At 37.9% G+C, this 23,319-nt stretch overlaps 1 protein-coding gene and 1 long non-coding RNA gene across 6 annotated transcripts in view; one reads left to right on the top strand and one right to left on the bottom strand.

Moving 5' to 3' along the window:
* Positions 1-23,319, bottom strand: part of LOC113607865 (uncharacterized) — a 176,889-nt gene that overhangs the window by 99,946 nt on the left and 53,624 nt on the right. For 3 of the 4 annotated variants that reach the window (XR_003428124.1, XR_003428121.1, XR_003428123.1), the window contains exons 2-4: positions 19,630-19,723; positions 3,279-3,338; positions 1,599-1,767 (exon numbers count right to left, since the gene is read on the bottom strand). This is a non-coding gene — a long non-coding RNA (uncharacterized LOC113607865). The remainder of the gene's footprint in view (positions 1-1,598; positions 1,768-3,278; positions 3,339-19,629; positions 19,724-23,319) is intronic. The other variant, XR_003428122.1, reaches the window with a different exon arrangement.
* Positions 1-23,319, top strand: part of CTSC (cathepsin C) — a 40,877-nt gene that overhangs the window by 6,813 nt on the left and 10,745 nt on the right. Inside the window, exons 3-5 of one of the 2 annotated variants that reach the window (XM_027083626.1) lie at positions 13,851-14,017; positions 16,971-17,126; positions 19,356-19,471. In XM_027083626.1, the coding sequence (XP_026939427.1) occupies positions 13,851-14,017; positions 16,971-17,126; positions 19,356-19,471 (439 nt within the window). Of the gene's footprint in view, positions 1-1,058; positions 1,144-2,805; positions 3,951-13,850; positions 14,018-16,970; positions 17,127-19,355; positions 19,472-23,319 lie in introns of those variants that run through there. The other variant, XM_027083627.1, reaches the window with a different exon arrangement.

The raw sequence follows: 23,319 nt of genomic DNA, 5'->3' as shown, positions 1-23,319 counted from the left end.
CACAAGCCAGTTTCTAAGACTATCAAATTTTAATAGCATTACCATTTGATTATAATTGGCACACTCCAATAAATTTGCACCCTTTAAAAGTACCTGCAGATGAAAAACAACCAACCTCTTATATAGAAACACGCAATGTAACAAAACAATGTAAAGGATGTTTGATTACGGCTGACTTTGTGATGGGTGGGTAAGCAATTGTTTTTTTCTTCTTTACACTTCTGTGGAATTTGTTCATTTTTTACCATGAGCATGTATAAAGCTCCTCTACACCGTCCTCTACGGAATTGCCAAGGAAGGAAGTGGTATGAAACAAACACAGCTTCAAAGAATACCCTCAAGTTGCATAAGCTTTCTAACCTTTTACTGTTTCTCACTTTACTTTCTCTGAGGCTGTAAAAGGGGGCAGTAGCGAATGAACTCAGATTTTATTTTGAACATTAAGCTACTCAAGGGCTGAAGAAGATGCATAGAAGGGAAACTAGACTCATTAGGCTGAAAACTGAATTTGGGGATAGTTAAGCAGACTTCACTGATTTCTAATTGAGTTTTTGTTTGGGACCTACCAGTCTTTGTAGAACTATAAGCTAAAAACACGACCGTGAGTATTTCTAAAGCAGGTTGGTACTCAAAACAAGAACAGTATGTTGGGAAATCCATACCAGAGGATTTATTTACCCATTTTGTGTGCTAGTGACTTACAAATTTCAAGCTTGTCACAACAGTTAGAAATGTGAATCATGTGTTCCTACAGTAAAGGATTTGGGAGTCTCTCGCAATTTTTCTGTTGTGCCTTCTGGGTTCATTTTTAAGATATAACAAACTTTCAGAATATTTGTTATTGGGATAGATTTACCTGTTTTGATACAGATTCAACACACCAAGATGAGTTTGTCTTTTTTTAAAAAAATAACTTGATGTTTACTTTTAAAAGTGTTTAAATTGAGGAAAAGAATCAGAAGTTAAGCACTTAACACATGTCTGGGTATTTGTTTTCTTTCATGATGTTGCTTAATCTCAACGTAATGACTCAGTTTTCCATTGTGAACCCTTCGTAGGATGTCACTGATTTTATCAGTCAGTTTTTCATGCAACTGGGAACTGTGGGGATATATGATATGCCACACCTGAGGAACAAACTGGGTGAGCTCCATTGAAATATTTTTAACTTTCTTACTAAAAGCAAGCTTCCCTCCTCCTTGGTGGCTTATAAAAATTAATGCTTATTTACTCATCAGGGAGAGGAAGATGGAGAACAGAGAGATTATGGTTTTCTTATAGATTTCTTGCTTGAGCCTGCTTATTTGCTACTTCTTATGTGCCTTCACTATTTATTTTCATGTTAGTATGTTCTGTTTGCACACATCAGATTAGCTTTCTCAGGCATGATGCTTATAACGTAAGTGGACATGAAACCAAAAAGATAAAGACCCAGTTAAGGAAAGGTTGGTTCAAATTCAGTTCACATCCTTGAAGTAGCTATGCTGCCTGAGGTTGCTCATTCTTTTCTAAAAAGACTCAAGAGGGACCCATGTGAACCATGGCATTTTAGTTGTCTTCCAGTAGAGAAGGTGGCTCTGCCAGAGAAATTGACGTACCTGTTAGTCATCCCTTTGAGACATCACCTATCATTTTTTAAACTGATTCCTTCTCAGAACAGACTGTTGACTAGGGAGAAGAGGATCTTTTTCACTCTGTACATTCTCCTCACACTTTCAGAATAGATGTTTTAATCATTGCTCTCTCTGGATCCATAAATTGAGATGTCTAAAATTTTGATGGAAAAATGGGTGGTTAGAGAGAAAAAGTTAATAGGGACTTACCCTCCCTTACATTTCATATAACAGATTTTCCCCTTTCCCTTCCTCTTTTACTTAGCTCTTAAGTAAGGAAGTGAGATATGAAAAAGGGAACTGGGGCAAGTGTTGAAAGCACCAGAGCCTTATCCTGTATCAGCGTTTTTCAAACTGTTTAATGGGCCAGCGGTGGCCCACACATGTGCCAGGAAAGGATTACTCATAAGTTGTATCGCTTCATCTTGTTAAGCTTTAAAGGTTGTTCTAGGCAGCCACTAATAAAACATCAAAGTGAAAATTAGAGCTGAAACCAATAAGCTCTTTCTTCTGAATTTATTTCTGGTAATTGAGTAAGTGTAGACTGCCTTAAATAGTTTTCTTTCAGAACTTCTCACAATCTTTAATATACTGTATGGTGATAGCTGAGAAGGGAGATATGATAGGAAGGTTTTCTAAAATAAGTTTACCATTATTTCCTCACAAAAATTTAAGGTATTCTCAGAATGCAGTTTACAAAATTCTGTCTTAAAACTTTCATTCTTTCTCCTTATTAGGGAGATGCTTCTACCAGCAGAAAAGATTGACCCTAGTATTTGATCTGTAAATGGGATAAATAGCCTTGTACCTAGAAACATTGATCCAAGTAGCATTAAGCCTACATTTAGAATTTGTAAGGCGTATATGTTATTATGTCTCGGTTGCTAGATTAGCCTCTTTCTTAACTACATTTCAAAACTATATTAGGCTTATTTGGTAGCATTTAACTTAAAATGCATCTGCATGTGCTTCTTGAGCATGTTGGCTGCATGCACGATATGTATTGCTTAAGCATTCAGCTGTTGAGAATGGCGGCTTTTTGTGAATGTCTTAAATAGCATGAAAAAACACCTGCATCTGAAATACTAAATACTAGTATTTTTTTTTCACTTAAAGAAATTAATATGTTTAAATTTTTAAGAGACAGTATGATCCTTGTTGGCTTGTAACTCTAGTTTTTATTGTCTTTTAGTTATTAAATAGAGCATCTGTTGAGGGGCTTTTTTAAAACCACAGCCAAAAACAGACTTTGGGGCTAAGAGGCAAGAGGCAGAGCAGCATGCGGCAGTGGACCTACCTACCTCTAACAGCTAGCAGAGGCCTCTAGCAGCTACAGTCCCTTCTGGAGTCTTTATGTGCATGTAACATACAAAGGAGTCCTGGTAACCTACCTCCAAGGCAGCTGCCCTCCTGAACACTTCCTTGGAAAGCAGCAACTGCCATTCTGGAATGTGAACAACCAAAGAACAAGCAGGAAAAAGAAAAAAAATCTGGAAGTCTTAGGTGGCTTCGCCCTTCAGCCTTTGAATAAAAGGAACAATATGCAACATACATTTCTTTCTTATTTTCTCTTTTGAAAACTCTTCTGTTGAAATGATTTTTTCAGACTGCTTTTAGGACTTGACTTATTTGTTTGATTTTGTTAACAGTGCAAATTTTACTCACAGTTAAATGAACTTCCCAAGTGCCTTCTCTTTCTCTAATTACCTTGAGGAGCCCCGACACCTATTATAAGAATAAAATTAGGCTTCAGAATATCTTGAGATGTACAGATACATCATGGGTGGGAAGATGGTCCCAGGGGGACATGTTTGGGGGAGGAGGCTTTCTGAGATAAACCAAACGGCTGAAGGGTCTCTTTTTATAGATCATAGATCTGCAGTACCCCTGCCCAGAAAGATGATATGATTAATACATTTTTTTTGGTGTTTTTTAAAATTAGGTGCCAGCCTTGTGCTAAGAACTTGACATGCTTTATGTTACAAAAATCCCATGAAGTAGATATTACTAGCTTCAATTTTCAGATAGGGAAAATTAGTCTCATACAGTGCTTAAACTCACACAGCTTCTAACTGTAGAATGATATGGGCTATTTGTCAAGTTTGTTTCACAAACAAGTATTGGTACTTGAAGTCACATTTTGGGCAGGTTTTCTGGTGAATCATAGTCTGTAAGCATCACAAATGTTAGTTCAGTGCACTGTATTGGCTCTTGTTGAAATTTTAGGAGAAGAATTGGCTTGAACCTTAGATTTCCTTACCAAATGAGGCTACTGACTTTCTTTCCTAAGCCCAGGTCCCTTATTCAAGACAAAAATTTACTTTTTCCTTCTCTTTATGGTTCTCCAAATTGAAGGAGAGTTTTGTAACCTTCAAGTTAAGTACCCTTGCTAAGTTTACTTTTCTTTTTTTTTTTTTGCGGTACGCGGGCCTGTCACTGTTGTGGCCTCTCCCGTTGCGGAGCACAGGCTCCGGACACGCAGGCTCAGAGGTCATGGCTCACGGGCCCAGCCGCTCTGCGGCATGTGGGATCCTCCCGGACTGGGGCACGAACCCGTGTCCCCTGCATCGGCAGGGGGACTCTCAACCACTGCGCCACCAGGGAAGCCCAAGTTTTCTTTTCTTAATTACACTATTGTTCAAACTGATTGCTGTCTTTTAGGTCTTTCCTGTTAATAAACAATGGACTAGTCTCCTCCTCATTTGTTTAGAGCTGATTAAACATCAGCCTTGGCAAACCAAAAATGTGGGGCTACACCTAATTCTTATTGTCTGGGAGGACTTCTCTGCATCCCTTGAATTGCTTCTTGAGTGGAAGAGTCTTTCTCTAGATAGTAGGTTGTCACTACTTTATTGGTTCAGATAATTATTTATATCATTTGAGAGGCACTGGTCTGCTGTTCTGGGAAGGTTATATCTTATAAAAACTAAATAAGAGTACATCCGACTGCCACCTGGATACTTTCTTCTCTCCTGATGATTCTTTTTTTTTTGCGGTACGCGGGCCTCTCACTGTTGTGGCCTCTCCTGTTGCAGAGCACAGGCTCCGGATGCGCAGGCTCAACGGCCATGGCTCGTGGGCCCAGCCGGTGAGCGGCATGTGGGATCTTCCCGGCCCGGGGCACGAGCCCACGTCCCCTGTATCGGCAGGCGGACTCTCAACCACTGCGCCACCAGGGAAGCCCTATCCTGATGATTCTTTGTCACTCAGGATCTTGATGCCACCTCTGTGAAATTCCCCAGCTTTCTCCCTTACTGGGAGGAATGCTCTTATTTTGGTTCCAATTGTACTTCGCAGGTATCTCTGCCCTGGTAGTACTAACTCTGCTGTAAAAGGAATGACTTGATAGCGTGTCATCTTCTTCCAGACTGAAGATCTGTGTATCTTCAGCACCTAATGCATGTAGAACTTTATCTTGGAACTTTAGTTTGGAAAATTATCCACATTTCTCTCGTCTTTTCAAAGACTTCAAAAGTAATACCAGCTTACAAAGAATTAATTCTATAGGGTTCTAGAAGCCCAAATCAGGAACGGTGCTATGTTTATATTTTTGGTCCTCTGTTCTAAAAAAAATATGAGGTTACATACTTACAGCGTTCTGTAAGAGTTGTGTATTTTCAAACTGATTGTCCGGATGTAAATACTGACAAAGCAACCAATGTGTATAAGAATATATTTAGCAAGGCATCTAAAATCACCCGTACTAAAGTGTTTTTTTTTTCCCGTTTCTTTGAGTATCTTTGCATCTAAATGTTTGGTTTGATTATGAAAGAGAAAACTTGGGTACAAAATTGCAGGTATTTGTGTTAGTAGGCCCCATAATAGATTACTGTTTAGCATTCTCTGTTGTAATTGCCTGTTTGTCCTTTCCTCTGGCCTTTAAACTCCGTGAGGGCAATGATCAACGTTGTATTAATGACCATTTTATTCCTTATGTATAGTTCAATATGTGATAAATAATAGGGCTTCAATAAATATTTGTAAGAGAAAGAAAATTGAATAATATACCATTGTGTTGTTCTGTTGTTTTATTGTTGTGTTTCTGAAAGTATTTTTACTTTGTGTCCTTAGAGGCTACGGTAGACCCTCAGGCCATAGTTTTTGAATGACTTTGTAGAAAACAGATGAGACTTTAACATTTTATTCTGCTTATATATTATATTTTAATTTTTTGTGTGAGACTGTAGGGGCTAAGATAAACCTCAGAGTTAAAAATAGTGAAGTTCTAACTTTCAGAATTACTAAAAAGTAAATTAGCTGTCATGGGGAAATAGTGAGCTTTATCTGTGACTGCAGTGGTTCCCCAAAGCCTGGATAACCAAGGACTCAAACTAGCCTAGGGTGCTGTGGGCTGTGCCCCCACCCCCTCCTTAAGAAGCACCAGCTAAAGGTTAGAGTCGATGAACTCTAAAATTTCTAACAACCTTACAGTTTAAGAGATTATGAGCAAATAAGTGAGGAATGAGCCAAGGGACTTTGTCTACCTTGCTGGGTGTCAAATTGCTGTTTTCTGAACTAGTTCTAGAACATATGTTTTGGTTTAAATGGAACATCTTTTCAGCCCTGGAAATAAATTTATGGCCCGCCATTTTCATATGTAAATCTGATTGCCAGTTCCTTCAGTAAAATGCTGGAGGTTATTTGGTTGCGACCACCGCAGCAATTTCCTGGCAGTCTCACAATTCATTAAAATTCAACTTTTTAAATAAATGGTTAAGTCTGGTTAGTGGGCAGAAAACGGAAACTAATCCTTGAAACTGCCAGGGAAGTTTGTTTCTGAGGTAAGATGTGACACTCTTGGTTGGGTTGGAAAAATATCAATTTAGCAAAAGATGCCTTCTTCTCCTTTGTTGCCATCTAATGGCTTCATTCACACTCCAGACCTGACAGCAGATGGAAGCAGTTAATCTGCGCTTACGTAGACATGTACAGTAAACAAATGGCAAAAAATTGAATAAACGCTCTTTGTTCTTCAGTATTGCTGGAATGTAATCTCTCTATATGTGTGGTGTATCGTCAAACCATTTAACTTCATGCAAGGTGTTCTTTTCTGAAATGGTGAATGATATTGATGGATTAGACCTAGATGTCCACATTTTTAATAGGTATTCCATAGTATGTATACATACATTTAAAAAATTATATACATGCACTACTATACTAACATGTTTGCTATCAAACATGAAATAATATTAAATGATTAAATATTTGATTTATTTATTGTCACAAAAACATGTCCTGCCAAAATATATCTCATTATGATATTCTTCGGAAACAATGTAAAACTATGTTTCATTATCATGATTTTGTTGCCAAAAGCAATGTAAGGATTTCTGTTACCCGTCATTTTTATTACTGCCAATTTTCAACATTTGGAAACAATTTTCTAGTTAAAATGTTTCAAGTAAAGAATTTTAATTTTGACACATTTTGTTAAAAGTATGAAAGTGTCACTGGTAGTTTAGAAGAATTACTGTTTGGTATTTAAATGATGTTTGGTGTTAAATGATGACAATTTAATGGGCAAATTTTAAAATGGAGACATTTGCTTTATTGATAAAACAGATTAAAAAGTGAATACCGCAACGCTGGAACCATTTCAAAACATGTTTTCAAAAACTCATACCAGGAATAGGGCAAATGTAAGCTTTGTTGTTTTCTTATATTTACATCATTAGTGTTTGCAAATCCTGGTTTCTTTGCAAGTATTATTTTAAGCCACATGTTCATTTTGTGCGAGTTAGCTTAATTACATCAGATGTACATAAGTGAGTTTAAGCACGCACATGTAAAAGGGAATGTGCTGTGTCCTAACCATCTTTAGGCAGCATACTGCACATAACAGGTGAACATCTGACATTGGAACTGAGTGGGGTTATCAGTGTTGCTTTGTATATTAAATAATAGTGGAGGTTGGTTTTCAATTTTATTTCTATGCTACAAATAGAAATCGAAATTATAAGATTTTTCTTTCTGATATTTTAATGGATTGTCTTCTCATTTTGGAAAATCACTGGTTGACAAGATAAAACCCGTATCAACTGCTCAGTTGACAGTTTGGGCTAGAGTATCAGTTCTTTGACAGCATGAGTAAAGTCTTAAATGGCTTTGTATCCCATGTGGTAACAGTTGGTAGTGTTTATATTGTTACTTGTTTAGTGTTTTAGAACTTTTTAAACTCTTCAAACTTCAGTGTCATCCTTATTCTCAATAGGAATCCAGTGAAGTAGAGATCATTCCCATTATCAGCTGAAGAAACTGAGGCTCCTTAGTTGCGACTTGCTCAAGGTTACATAAATAAGTAGCAGAACAGGGATTTAAAGGGCAGAGTCTTTTTTCATTAAAGTACATTTTTCTCATAGCTAGTGCATTACATAAAGGAAGTATTCAAATATTTGCTAATTGTAATCAGGAAAACAGTGGAACAAAAGGTATAAGTGATTTCCCCCCCCCCCTTAGTGTCAAAAAGCAGTTGAGAAAGAGATCTGGGATAAATAACTTAAGTTCTAAAATATCCCAACCTTTTCTTTTTCAGTTGGTTAACATTAGTAGGTAATTGGATGGAATTGGAGAATTGATAAAGTGAATGGGAAATTGAAGACAGGTGGTTTCAAGAATGTTTGGCAACCCAACGTTAATCTTGAAGAAGCAAATGGAGAGTTACTGAATCCTAGTAGTTTTCTAAACCCAAGTGCTAGGGTTTGGAATTCCTTCAGATTTTATGCAATTATCTATTTGTTGCAATAGAAATTGGCATAAATGAATAGAAACTTAAACTATGCCATCTGTGCAAGGCAGTATTCAGAGACTGATGTTTATATAAATAAAATAAATGAAAACCCTTAGAAAAAAAATTAAGCTACATTTCAAGCTGGATAGTGTGGCCAAAACTTCAACTTCTTAATTAGTAATAATGTCAGAAATCACAAAAGATGTATTTTACAATAGCAGGAAAAATGACAAACATTGAGAACATTCAAATCAAGAAAATAACGGGGGCACAGTGTGTGGTCCTCTCAAATTAAGGTACTGAGTACTTGGCTTCTTGGGGGGTTAAATATCTCTTTTCTACTAAGTTGTAGCTGTCCTGCACAGTGGCATCACAGTCCTGTCCTACCTTTCATAAGGTAATTTCAGGTTCTAAAAGAAGACCAAATTATTTTAGACTGGGAAAACTACAGAATAAAATAAAATAAAAATTTTAAATGGAAAATAATTCCATCAATTTAATGTATAAGAAGTGGTACATAAATGGATAGCATCTCTTGGTAATTTGCTAAGTAAAAACAGTTGTAGTGTTTTAGGATTATTTAGGGTTACTTAGAATGTATAAATATTCTGTGTAAGTAAGGAGTATGTCTAAATTATTTACCTGGCTTTGTGAATAATAAATAAGAAATCCACAGATGTAAGGACTGTGTAGTTAGGAAACTTGAAGGGATATTTTGGAACTTTCAGGTCAACTTAAATTTACAAGTAGGGAAGCTGAGGTTTGGGGAGGAAAACTGACATTTCTGAAGTAATAGGCAAAGTCAGAAGTTGGGTCTCTGTGACCCACTTCTTTTAATTATAAATTTCTTTTAATTATAAAAGTGTCACTCTTCTTTTAATTATAAATTTTTCTAAGTTTCTTGTGTTATTGTTTAAATAGGACTTGGCATTTGTTCTTTCTGTTATTCATTTTTTTATTCACTCATTCAATAACTAATTGCTTTCTAGTGCCAGTGTCCTAGTTAATGAATAAACAAAAAAATCCTCTTCTCACAGTGGTTACGTGGAAAGAACAACCCTCACAGGCTGTTAGGAAAATTAAATGGGTTAGTATATATAAAATGCAACCTATGAGGTTGAGTCTGTTATCATCATCCTGATTTTATAGATGAGGACATTGAAAGTACAGAGAGGGTAAGTAACTTGTTCAGAATCACACAGCCAGTAAGTGGCAGAGCTGGATCCAGTCCAGGTAGTCAAGCCTGCAGACCAAGTCCTTTACCTCTGCCCTGTATCAAAAACCCTTGACAGAAAGGGTAAAAAGACTGGACTAGCCAGGACAACATAGACACCTGAATAGTGGGAAATCACCATTAGGGCTACTGGAGAATTTAAGTGACCCCTAAAAAGGGTCTTGGGCAACAGTTTGGATCTGACTCATGAGAGCCAATTAATTTCCAGCTTTGTTTTTTAAAGGAAATAATGAATAAAGCAATGATTCTTGTAACCTTTAAACTCATATTTTAATTCTCTCTTCTCTAACTTTGCAAAGTCACTTTTTTTTTTCCCATGAAAAACATAATGCCTATTATCCCAAAAGGTCATTGTGAGGCTCACATGATAATAGATGAAAACCCTTTGCAAATTGCTTAAGCATTTCCTGCATGGTTTCTAGGTATCTCCTCTCCGTGTTTTTGGCAATTGACCTGTATGTTTATTTCTCTAGCACTTTGTGAGAAGACAAAGTGTATGAAGAAATGTTGCATGGTATTTGGGAAGAATGCTTGGTTATAAATTCTAGTTCAACCATCTCTTTTAGGTCTCTTTTTTTGTCCCCCGAGACTGTATTATCTTTATGTTCTCTTGAACCTCTAAGATTTCTGAGTAATCTGTAAAATGTTTATAAAGTATGATGTGATAGGTAAATGTTAAGGTCCTGTAGTTCTGTAACATTGATGGTGAAGGGTATAGAGTTGTTGAACAAATATGAACGGTAAGGATTTTTAGCACAATCGGTCATGCTTCAGTGATATTTTTCCCCCTCCAATCAAAATAACAAATCAGCCTTTTCCTCACAGGGGAAGTTCATTTGGTGTTAGCCATCATGCTTGTAAGTTGTGCCAACTAGGTGAACAAAAAGCATACTGATGAGAAACATGGGGCCCATTTCTTCTAACTTGAATGCCCCTGACTCTTTTGGTACATTGAGAAAGTCATTTCATCTGTGATCTAAATTTTCTGCTTAGGTGGGGAAATTTCCCAGGCTTTTTCAAGCATGGTTAACTTGCTGGACCACATGATCTGGGTTCAAATAAATAACCACGTTATTTACATGTCTGTTTATTTCGTTGAATACCCAGCGTCTTAAGGTCTGGGGCTGCATCAATACATACGTGCATGTGTGCCTAGCATCTAGCACCTAACATGATGCCTGGGAAATATTATGTGACCAATAAGCATTTGATAAATAAGTGAAAGAACTTAGCAAAATACAAAATAGGTTATACAAATCATGTTTTTTTTCAGGAAGTGTAATCATAATCCTAGACAGGTCAGAGTTAGTCTCTAGCAACATCTGAACCATCCTTCGTAGGTGTCCTCTTCTAGGGCTTTGTAGGCTATGTTTCTTATCCTTAGGAAATTCATCACCTTTTTAAAGTGATGAATTTCACGAAATGTATATAACTATCTTCATTTTGTAAATAACCAAGAAAATCCCACCCAAAGATCATTTTCACCTTTCATTTTCTAAAAATAGTATTTCATAAAAATTTTACTTATTTGCACTCCACTTAAGTACTATCTTGTAGTTTTTTCCTCTTAATACATCATAGGTTATTTTTCTTTCCTTTTTTTGGCTGCACCGCACAGCTTGTGGGATTTTAGTTCTCCAAACAGGGATCGAACCTGGGCCCTTAGCTGTGAGAGCGTGGAGTCCTAACCACTGGACCACCAGGGAATTCCCAGGTTTTCTTTTTTTTTTTTATTGTTCTATACAGAGAGGTCAGCAAACTTTTTCTTAACAGGGTCAGATAGTAAATGTTTTAGGCTTTGTGAACCTTATGGTCTCTGTGGGAGCTCCCCAGTCCTGCTGCTGTAGCACCAAAGCAGCCAGAGATAAGACATTCAATACTATAAACAAGTGGGTCTGGCTGTGTTCCAATAACACTATTTATAAAAGCAAGCAGCCTTCCCTAGCCTCTTCTACTGTAATGAACATCTTCCTGTGTTTAGCCTTTTTTTTTCATTTATGTGTATTTGACAATTTCTACAAGGTAGCTCTGAAAAACTCTTAAAGCCTTGTCAGACTGCTTTCTAATAACAGCACTGGTGGGGGTGAGCAGTGGCCTACCCCCGGCTGGCCTGTCTGCATCATAGGAGGTTGCCAATATCGAACAGTTTTTTTTTTTTTTTTTTTTTTTGCGGTACGCGGGCCTCCCACTGTTGTGGCCTCTTCCGTTGCGGAGCACAGGCTCCAGACGTGCAGTCTCAGCGGCCATGGCTCATGGGCCCAGGCACTCTGCAGCATGTGGGATCCTCCCTGACCGGGGCACGAACCGGTGTCCCCTGCATCGGCAGGCGGACTCCCAACCACTGCGCCACCAGGGAAGCCCCTCGAACAGTTTTTGATTATAAAAATAGTAGTTGCAGATAGTTCAGCATAATAAATATAAACTTTATTAACCTTTTCACGCAACATACCCTCCAGTGTTGCAGCCTGGTCGTGTCCTAGGCCTTTATTTCAGTGTTCCTGTATCCCGAGTTGGGGCTTTAGCAGGGAAATGAGGAGTGGTGAGCCAAACTCATGCTAGTGGAGATATTCTTAGCCAGAGGTAGGGAGACTGGCTTCACAGTGTTAGGAACCACCAAGGAAGAAGCAAAATGTACATATGAATAGCCCGAAGTAACTTATCTTGTGTGGCAAGAATCCCAGGATTCAGACCTAGCTCTTTTGAATTCTAAGGCCATACGTTTTTAACTCTATGCCTCAATATGATTTGAATTCAGAGTCAGATGCAGTAAGGTAGTTTTACCTTTAAGAGTAGTTTAGCCTACACATTCCTTTAAACTTGGGGTTTGCAAACTATAAGTCTGTTTTTGTAAATGAAGTTTTATTGGAACACCATGTAGTTCATTCACTTATGCATTTCCTGTGTACCTTTCACACTGCAGTGGTAGAGTTGAGTGATGATGACAGAGGACTGATAACCTGCATTTATTGTTTGGCCCTTAAAAAGAAGTTTGCCACCCCCTCAGCATAGGTAAAGTAGCATCCATTATATTAGATTCAGTCCACAAACTACATCCTGAGGGCCAAAATCAACCGTGTACTTTTGTAAAGAAAAGCATTGAAACACAGCTGCTTGCCCTGCTGATTTGTTTGTGTTGCCTTTGAACTGCTTTTGTGCTTCTGTTCCATTCAATTAAGTCAGTGCCTGAAATTGTCTATATCCAAGTCCCTTCAGAAAGAAATTTAGCGTGCATTATTTTCCTTTCTTCCTCCCATGCTCTCCGCTCTCATTCTGGATTATATGTCCTTTCCTCCATGAGGAGATGTGATAACACAGGGTTTTTAGGCTGTGGAGCCAAAGCATCTGAGTTCAGATCCTAGATCTATCACTATATACAGCTGACCCTAGAACAACATGGGTTTGAACTACGTGGGTCCACTTATATGCAGATTTTTTTCCCATAAAGACGTACTTCAGTACTACATGAGCCGAGGCTGGTTGATTCCTTGGAAGCAGGGCCCAGGATAGGAATGGCTGACTATAAAGTAATATGTGGATTTTTGACTGCGGAGAGTCAGTGCCCCTGTGTTGTTCAAGGGTCAACTGCAGTTATTTTTCAGCGTTAACATCGACATAAGACAACGGGCCATATTAGTGAAATAAAGTGGAGAGAATATTTAATAATCAGGTTACTTTAACTCCCTCATGATTAGAATATGCTAATAAATTGGGAGGTTAACAGGAGAAAAAATTTTAATATTTTGGAACATTTTCACCATATGTTCTTGTATTTTTCTGGAATATATCTTCACTGAGTGGAAAAGTAGTCTGACAAACTGAGCAGAATTTTGCTTCTGCCACTTCACAGCTCTGTTACCTGAGGTAGGGGCTGCTTACCCTCTCTGAGCTGAACCTCCACTTACTCACTGGTAAAATGGGATTATTGGTGCCTGTCTCCTCATAGGCTTAATGAGGTAACTTTCGTAAAATGCCTGGAATGGGGCAGATGCTCTAAAAATGTTAGTTTCTTTCCCTGCCTTTCGTTCCCCAGAAGTGTTTGTTGTGTAAATTTTGCTTGGTAATCAGTGATGCTAATCATAGAAAAGTTTATTTCTCTTCCTTTTCTAGAATAGTTCACAAACTGAAACCTCTCAGTTTTGGTTTTGGTTGGCAGTGGCTGGTCCCTAAGATGAAACGAAAAAGGGGCATCTTTACTGTGAATGGGAGACAAGGAAACAGACCTGAGAGAGGAACACAGATTCACTTGGCTTTTCCTTTTCTTATTTGATTGCAGTATAAAGAAGAGGGCGGCAAGGTAACTAGTTACTGCCATGAAACCATGACTGGCTGGGTGCATGACGTGCTGGGCAGGAACTGGGCTTGTTTCACAGGAAAGAAGGAGGGAAATACCTTTGAGAATGTGAACGTGAACACAGCACACCTTGAGAATCTCCAGGAAAAGTGAGTTGTCGTAAATGAAAGTTACATATAGTTTTTTATAATATGTATGTCTGTCTTAATTCTTGGAAAATTTAATTTGATTATATAAAATTTATTTGACTTAGAAACATAAGCCATGTTATGTACAACTTTCCTGGAAAAATACATTGAGTGATAGAGTAGAAAGTAGTTTTTCAAAGTACTTCAAAAGTAATGGACCAATGATAGCTTTAAAGAATAGTTATATAAAGGACCACAGAATTGCAGTGACGTATACAGAAAAGTCATTTTGTTATTGCCATGTAATAATATGTTGCATAATACTTGTAGATACGTATGTTTATGTTGCAACAAATATAGGTGATGCTAATTGAACATAAGTTTTAAACAAGGAAATAAATAACTGCAATTAAAGTTCTTAGTATTTATGTAACGTATTAGTTTCCTGGGGCTGCCATAACAGAGTACCACCGACCGAATGGTTTAAGCAACAGAAACTTATTTTCTCACAATTCTGGAGGCTGTAAGTCCAAGATAAGGTGTCAGCAGGTTTAGTTTCTTCTGAGGCCTCTGTCCCTGGCTTGCAGATGGCTGCTCACTGTTGTTCTACATGGTCATCCTGTCTGTGTCCTAATCTCCATTTCTTAAAAGTACACCAGTCATATTGGATTAGGGCCCACCCATATGGCCTCATTTAACCTTAATGTCCTCTTTAAAGGCCCTGTCTCTGAATACAGTCACATTCTGATGTACTGGAGGTTGGAACTTGAACACATGAATTTGAGGAGGACACAATTCAGTGTATAACTTTCAGTTAAAGTTTTTGTTGAGTTAGGTCCAGTTTAAGTAACTATGAACCACACAAGAGATTTCAGACTTTTATTAGTTTGGAAGGAAAAGATAAATATTAGCAGTAGCAAATTTTCTGTTTTGTTTGGTTGTGAAATCCACTGAAAGTGTACATGAACAAATCATCCAGAGCCAGACCACACTGGCAGTGAATGACTCTGCAGCAGAGAAGGTGGGGGGACATGAGTTCAAAGAGGACAAATCGCACTTGTCTGGGGAAGTACTCCCCAAGATTTAGACTAATTCATCACCTCCATTTTGAACTTAGCTTTTAAATTGCTTTGTTTAGAGTGATCCTTGAGCAACACCTTTCCTATGAAGCTGTTCACTTTTCACCCTACTACTTTGTACTTTTCTGACATTTCAAACATTGCCTCATTTAGTGAAGAAGCTACTAACCGGAGTGCTCAGAATCTATGTTGCCTCACTTGTAAAGTAAGCATTTAGGACTAAATTACCATCAAGGTCTCTTTCAGCTCTTAATGATCTGATTTCAAGATAGACATTTACAACTTAAAATATATTCCTGTGTCTTAAGAAACAACAACTGTAACTGGCTTTTGTTGTGTGTTAGTGTTGTCAGAAATAGAATACAGGCAGTTTTATAATCTATTTAATAAAGGTACCTCTCTGGTTTCACATTTTGCAACAAATGGGAAAGGATTTTGATAAAAACATTAACACATTATCAATGTGGTTGCACATTTTTCTTATTATTTTCAGTGCTCCCAAGATTTTTGACTATATCAAAATACTCTCTCTGCGAACATCCAAATTAAAAGAGAAAGGAAAGTTCAAAATATGCCTAACATGTTACTCAGGTTACGTATATCTTGCTTTGCATAATTGAATGTTAATGAAAGTCTTGGGTAGTGAGTCACACTTAAGTTACAGAATGTTATGTATGTATGTGTTTATGTATGTATGTATGTACGGCTGCATTGGGTCTTTGTTACTGTGCGTGGGCTTTCTCTAGTTGTGGTGAGCGGGGGCTACTCTTCGTTGCGGTGCGTGGGCTTCTCATTGCGGGGGCTTCTCTTGCTGCGAAGCACGGACTCTAGGCGCACGGGCTTCAGTAGTTGTGGCTCACGGGCTTAGCTGCTCCGGGGCCAGAATCTTTTTTAGTAGAAATAACATGGTGAATTCTGTTCATTCCTAGCACCTGGCACATACGTGCGATACATGTTTAAGTTAAATGAATAATCAACTCCCTCAGTTCTTTTGCTTTGTAAACATGCTCTTTGTGTGTTAGACTTGTTTACATCTATATCCAAGCATTTGGCATCAGGTAAACCAGTGCCTTTCAGATTTTAATGTTGCTGTGAATCATCTGGGGATCTTGTTAAAAATGTAGATTCTGATTCAGGTGGCCTGGGTTGGATACTTCTAGCAAGCTTCCAGGTGCTTCTGCTGATACTGGCTCAAGAACCAAATTTGAGTAACAAGGATATAAACCAAATGTCCCTATGGAACCATTTTTTTTTTCCATCATGTGGTTATAATGCTTGCCATGCTATATATATATTGTATACAGTTTTGCTGTCCTCCCCCCCTCCGCCTTTATTTTTTATTATTACAAAGTTTAAAAGGTACATTGTAGAAATTGTAGAGGGTGGGGGAAAGGTGATGATCCTATGTCACCACTCAGAGATAACCATGGTTGTATGTACTTATGGTATAAATATAAATGTTCACTTTCACAAAAATTGATTAATTCTATATAAACTTCTTTGATATTCTGCTTTTTTGTTTAATATAGTGTGAAGTCTTCCATATCACTAAATAATCTTCCAGATATTTTTACTGAATAAACTATATAGCAAATGAAGTACCATTATTTATTTAATCCATCCCTTACCTTAGAATATTTATGTTTATAATCTATCACTGGTATAAAAATGTTTCACTGAACATCCTTATACATACATCTTAGTTCACTTGAACTTTTATTTTCATAGGACACATTCCAATTCTAGGCTATTGATAGAGATTGACATATCCAGTTGCCTTCCTGAAAGATTATACCACTTTCCACTCAGGCCCACAGTATAAGAGTGCCTATTTTAACGGGATCTGTTTACATCAGTAAAGAGTGTATCTGAAGCTGTCTTACTTTTGCTGACAGGTATTCTAATAGGCTCTACAAATATAACCACAACTTTGTGAAAGCTATCAATGCCATTCAGAAGTCTTGGACTGCGACTGCATACATGGAATATGAGACTCTTACACTGAAAGAGATGATTAGGAGAGGTGGTGGCCACAGCCGGAGAATTCCAAGGTAATAAAGCACATCTCTTTATCACTAGTAAAGATATTTGTATCAATTGATCTCCTCCTCCCTGGGCTGTTCATCATTTTATTGGTCATCGTAACTTAGACTTTTTATGTTATCTTTTCCCTGACCATCTCCCTTTCCTATTCATACAGACTCGGATGTTCTCCAAGCCCTATTTATGGGTTTTGCTTTCACAGCATCTGCCATTTCCTTTACTCTCTTTCCAATTTCTACACTTTGGCTTAGGGCTTTGTCACCTCTATCCTGTATAATGGATCAGCTTCCTGCCTTCTCTCTCTTTGGTTTCTACCCCTCCCTGTCCCCACTCTTAGCCATTCTATGAAATACTGCCTGTTACATCTTCTTACACCCAGCTATGGTTGAGTCACTACCTATTGTCTAATGAATAAATTTAGCCTGGTAATCAAAGCCACCTAAATTTGCCCATAACTGTATTGACTACCTTGACCTGCTTTCAAATAATATGACAGAAAATTCCTGAAAACTTTCACCTACCTCCATTCATGACACTCCCTTTGCCTCAGATACCCCTGAACTTACCTATAGAAACTGTCAAATTTGCCACCTGTAAAAATCTCAAAATCCTTTCTCTGTTTTTAGGTCCAGCAAAAAATATTCCATATTTATCAATATACCTCTGCTACCTTCAGCCAGAGTGGCATTTCCCTCCCATCTTTAGTTTATATACCCCATGGTGTATTTCTTATGGAAAATTATACCGTTCTTTGAATTTATACAGTCAGGAATTTGGTAGATTTATTCCCTCAAAACTGTAGCTGGATTTAGCAGACTATGTAGTTTCTCTCACAGTTCTACCCATATCTGAAAAGAATCTTATACAGTGTTTCTCAAAGTGTATTCTGAGGAATGACTAGTGTGTGAGATGCTCTGGTTAGTCGAAATTGGGAATGGGAGCATACCGTATTCCTTCTCAGATTCACTAAAGTGAAAGAGCCATCCTGTATCTGTGTGAGACGAGAAGTTGAGACCTGTTCAGTAACAAGCCAAAGGAGAACCCAGAGGAGGTGGGGTCAGCACTGGAGCCCAGGGAGACTGGGACTCCTGTCTGGAAGATTGAGGCTCAGCCCCAACTGCTTTGCCATGTGTCAGGTGCCATGTTTCTGAAGAACTCTTGTCGAAAAACGTATTGTTTATGGACATCTGAGTCCAGAGCTCTCTGCAGATTCTTAAAAGAATCTGGACCCAAATGATTGAAAGCCAATAATGTATAGTGTGCCTGTGATGTTTGTAATTCTCACTTCTCCATCTCCCTGATTTCTCTTTCACTGTCTTCATTTTCACACCACTGAGCTTTGTTGTCACATTGCTTTTGTTTTATCTGTGTGTGCATTGATGGGCAAACACTCTGCCTTTATAGGATGTTAGGAAGAAGGAAGTTAACAATTGCCTGTTTTGTGCTAGATAGTCACCTAAATGTATCAGCAGCATGTTTAGTCTTAATGACATGGAGGATGATGATGGTGGTGGTGATCATCCTAATAGCTTAATAATTTAGTAAGGACTTATCAGAGACAAGGCCATGTTTTAAGCACTTGTTAATCATTATTACATTGAATGTTCATAACAATCCTTTGCGGTAGGCATGATTATACCCATCTTAATAGGAGGTGATCATAGTTTTGTGATGTTAAGGTCTTTGACGAATGTTACACAGCTAGTAAGTGGTAAAGCCATTGGTGGCCATCTTTGTGTCTTACTTTCATCTGTTTATGGAGCTAGTCTGCCTGCTTCTACTTAGATCTTTTATATACATGCCTTCACTTCTTTTACAGCTACCGTCACCACCATCTCCAGAGTCAAACATCAGTCATTCCTCTATTTTCTCTAAATCCTTTGTAGGCCATCTTCAATTTCTCACATCTGCTTTCTTGGTCAAAATCTATTAAAAGTAAGAGAATGCAGCTATTTAGGCATCCTAGAATTAGCAATGGCAATATACGAAACCAACATGATTTCACCGGGGAAAATTACTAGATCCTGAAAAAGAAATGGGTAATTTATACAACTTAGTTGAATAATTGACACATTGTATAGTAGACACATGTTTGTATAATAGACACATTGAAACACTGCTAGACAAGTGCTCTTTGGATCTGAATCTACATTCTAGCCAGCCAGGTGGTTGAAATCATGGAATCATCCTCAAAGGAAAGAATATATATTGACATCAAATGTCTATTTCCATCCTAGGCCCAAACCTGCACCAATAACTGCTGAAATACAGAAAAATATTTTGCATTTGCCAGCGTCCTGGGACTGGAGAAATGTTCGTGGTACCAATTTTGTTACTCCTGTTCGAAACCAAGGTAAAAAAAAAGTCTGATTTTTTTTCATTAATTCATTCTGAAATATTTATTAAACATTTACTATGTGCCAGTTTCTCAGATTTTGGGGATACAGAGGTGAATAGGTTATGATCCACTTTAGTAAAGAAATGGAAAATATATAACTAATGAATACTCACTTCTTTTTGTGTCCATGACAGACTTTGGTAGTAGATAATCTCTCCAGCAGAGCTCAGCATTTCTTCAGTATCCTTCTCAGTGTGTTCCAGGTAGCTAATGAAATTAGAGTGATACGTAAGCCAAACTCATTTGCCCTCCTAGTCACAGAGACTTGTGTAGAAACAAAGAATTGCATGCAGCCAAAATTGGTCTTCCTTCTGCAAGTGGTTTGCTGGAATCCTTTTTTTTTTTTTTTAAATTGAAGTATAATAGATTTACAATGTTGTTTTAGTTTCAGGTGTACAGCAAAGTGACTCAGTTTATATATATGTATTCCTTTTCAGATTCTTTTCCATTATAGTTTATTAAAAGACATTGAATATAGTTCCCTGTGCTATACAGTAAGTCCTTGTTGTTTATCTATTTTATATATAGTAGTGTGTATCTGTTAATCCCAAACTCCTAATTTATCCCTCCCCTTTCCCCTTTGGTAACCAGTTTTTTTCTATGTCTGTGAGTCTGTTTCTGTTTTGTAAATAAGTTCATCTGTATTACTTTTTAGATTCTACATGTAAGTGATATATGATATTTGTCTTTGATTTACTTAGTATGATAATCTCTAGGATCATCATGTTGCTGAAAATGGCAATATTTCATTCTTTTTTATGGCTGAGTAATATTCCATTGTGTATATATACCACATCTTCTTTATGCTGGAATCCTTCTTTACTACCTGTCTGCCCACTCTACCCCTTTTTCCTCCCCCCATCATTTAGTCTTTAATTACTTTAGGAGCCCAGAAAATGAATCCTTAAATTTTTTTCTGGTAAAGTAGATTTTTTGAGCTGTGTAAAGACCTTTCAATTAACTTTACCCCAGGATAAGACATATAATGGTAAGTATTAACTCAGCTTCCTGAATGGTGGGCTGGAGGCAGAGCCCAGGTTTATCAGAATTATCACTGTAATTGCATTTTATGTTATTTTTGGAAATTGGATACAGGATGAGTAGATTTAATAACGTTTCCTCTCATAGCACTTGAGAGCAAATTATTTTATCCTAAATTTTAGCCAACAATGATTGGAGAATCATTTATATAATACTCAGGTTTATTACTTCTAAGCTCATTTTGAAGATAATTACAGTACACATGACTGCTTTGTTACTATAAAATGGGCGTAGTGTTTACTGTCTGGAAACATTCTGATTAGTGTCTCCTGAGAGAGGATTATAAATTTATGACACCCAAAGATAAATTGTCCTTCCCCTTTCCTAAAATTCAATGCTAATCAGCCTCTCCCACTTCTCAACATTCACCACCAACCCTTCAGTTCATCCTGACTGAATTCTTGCAAAGTGTTCTGAATATATGGAGCTTTGAGCAGGTCTTACAGCAGCAGTGTTCCTGTCCTTCATCTGACACCAGAGGTCTCATCTCTTTGTCTTTCCTTTGTATCAGTTATTCTGAGACTCTTTGGCTCTAGAGAAAGTGTGGGTCCTGAAATCCATCCCTACCTTTTCTGGGGATAGCTTCCTTGGAAAGGAGGGATTGGAAATGAGAGAAATTTGAAGGTAATTGAGAAATGAATGGGAAGTCGATTAAAGGTTTGATATTAAGAGAGGATTAAAATTTATTCTGTCATCAAACAGGTTTCCTATCCTTATTGGAGAGGATTAAGTAAATACTGCATGTCAAGTGTTGGTTACTGAGGGCTTGGCACATGGTTGTTTCCACTGTGTTGCAGTGTTTATAGAGTATCTAATACGTTAGGAGTTTTTTTTCTGGCTGCGTTAGGTCTTTGCTGCTGTGCGTGGACTTTCTTTAGTTGTGACGAGCGGGGCTACTCTTCGTTGCAGTGTGCAGGCTTTTCATTGCGGTGGCTCGTCTTGTTGTGAAGCACCGGCTCTAGGCACGTGGGCTTCAGTAGTTGCAGCACGCAGGCTCAGTAGTTGCGGCACGCAGGCCCTAGAGCGTGCGGGCTCAGTAGTTGTGGCGCACGGGCTTAGTTGCTCTGCACATGTGGGATCTTCCCGGACCAGGGATTGAACCCGTATCCCCTGCTTCTTAACCACTACGCCACCAGGGAAGTCCAGTAATTTTTGTTTAATGGCTGAGGATATAAAGACCAATATGACATGGTCCTCATCCTAGAAACTACAGTTTAGCAAGACCTGCAAGCAAAACATTAAAATACAGTATAATAACTGCTTTAACAGGGCGTTTTTAAAATTCTTTAGGAAAAGGTTGAAAGAAATATTTAGTTCCACTCACTTCACAAAATATATGATTGACTACTGATGAGATAATTATTCAGGGGAAGGAAATTAGACTTTCTAAAGCTATATCCTTTGACAATGATTTTCTTGTGGCTTGGTAAAAGGTATTGTCATCTCTAATATTCCATATTCTTTGAGTGTTATAAATATGGTTTGTACAGACATGGGCAATTTAAAGACAGAGGGCTTTGACAGATTAATTGCTTTTAAACTGATCCCTCATCTGTAGTATCTTGTTAGGTGTCTGAGAAAATAATGTACTTAGTTGTTCCTCTTTTGATTTCTTTTTGGTTTTCTGTACTTTAGGTTGGGAAAAAATTATTTTCTATTCCTACTAACTGGGCTACTTGGAAATTTCCACTAACTTAAATACACCAGTGTTCTATATAACCTAGAATTCAAAATTACCCACAGTTAAGGGAATTCACAGCTTTTCTCTATTTGGAGAGCAAATCAAGATTAATGGAAAAAAAGTATGGCGGGGATGGGGGCAAATTCTTACCTTTACACGTGTTAACATCTCTAAGCACTAGCCATGTAGCCAGGATTTACTTTGATGTGTGAGAGGGAAGAGAGCTAGGAAGTTGCAAGAGGTGGGACTTTCTTTGTTCTTCTCCCAGCTGTGCTGTCTTTATTTATTATTGCATCTTCAAGAGAGAAGGGGAGTGTCTTTCAGGTCACATTAATTAGGAAATGCAGAGGGTTTTCCTAACTTTAAAATCTAGTTTGTTTAAGTCTTGTTCTAACTACTGTTTATATTAAAACTGGAAGGCAGGGGCCTTAAACTGCTCCACCCTATTCCTTTTACACACAAGATAAAAAGAAATGCCAAAAAGGTCAAGTGACTTGCCCAGAGTCACACAGCTGAGTGACAGGGTGGGAGGGAAGGGAAAAAAAGAATCCTGGCTCCTTACTCCCAGTTCAGTGTTCTCTCCACTGTTAGAAGTTACAGCTGAATATAGTTAAACCATCTGACAATCACATACCTATTTGAGATTGTGGAAATATGATTACCATAGAGCTCTGTCTGGATCGTCTCCCCTTCTTCTTCTTTATTGCCCTGTAGTCTTCTTAAGAGAAAATGGTCCTTTTATTTATTTTTGTTGTTTATTTATTTACTATTTGTTTATTGAAGTATAGTTGATTTACAGAATCTAGACTCTGGCCTGACTTCTGAAGAGGCATTACTTACATTGGCAGCTGACCTTCTGGGAACACCAAGGGCTTGAGGAAGGTTATCTCCTTTCCTCATTCCTGTGATTTCTCTGTTAACAGAGCACATTCTGAGCCCTTGAATGTACATGTGGCCTGTCCCTCCCACAATGCTGGATGGTCAGATGATGAGGATTTAATAGTTAATACCAAGAGAGATTATTTCTGTGGCTGCCCTGGGCCAAGAATGCTACATGGCCAAATTGGGGCCATTTCTAGAC

This window comes from Aethalodelphis obliquidens, unplaced genomic scaffold (assembly GCF_003676395.1).
Source record: "Aethalodelphis obliquidens isolate GAN/ISIS:26980383/991018 unplaced genomic scaffold, ASM367639v1 scaffold50, whole genome shotgun sequence".
Lineage (NCBI taxonomy): Eukaryota > Metazoa > Chordata > Mammalia > Artiodactyla > Delphinidae > Aethalodelphis > Aethalodelphis obliquidens.
The sequence above is the reverse complement of the archived record's forward strand: the minus strand, read 5'-3'. Positions and strand labels throughout refer to the sequence as shown.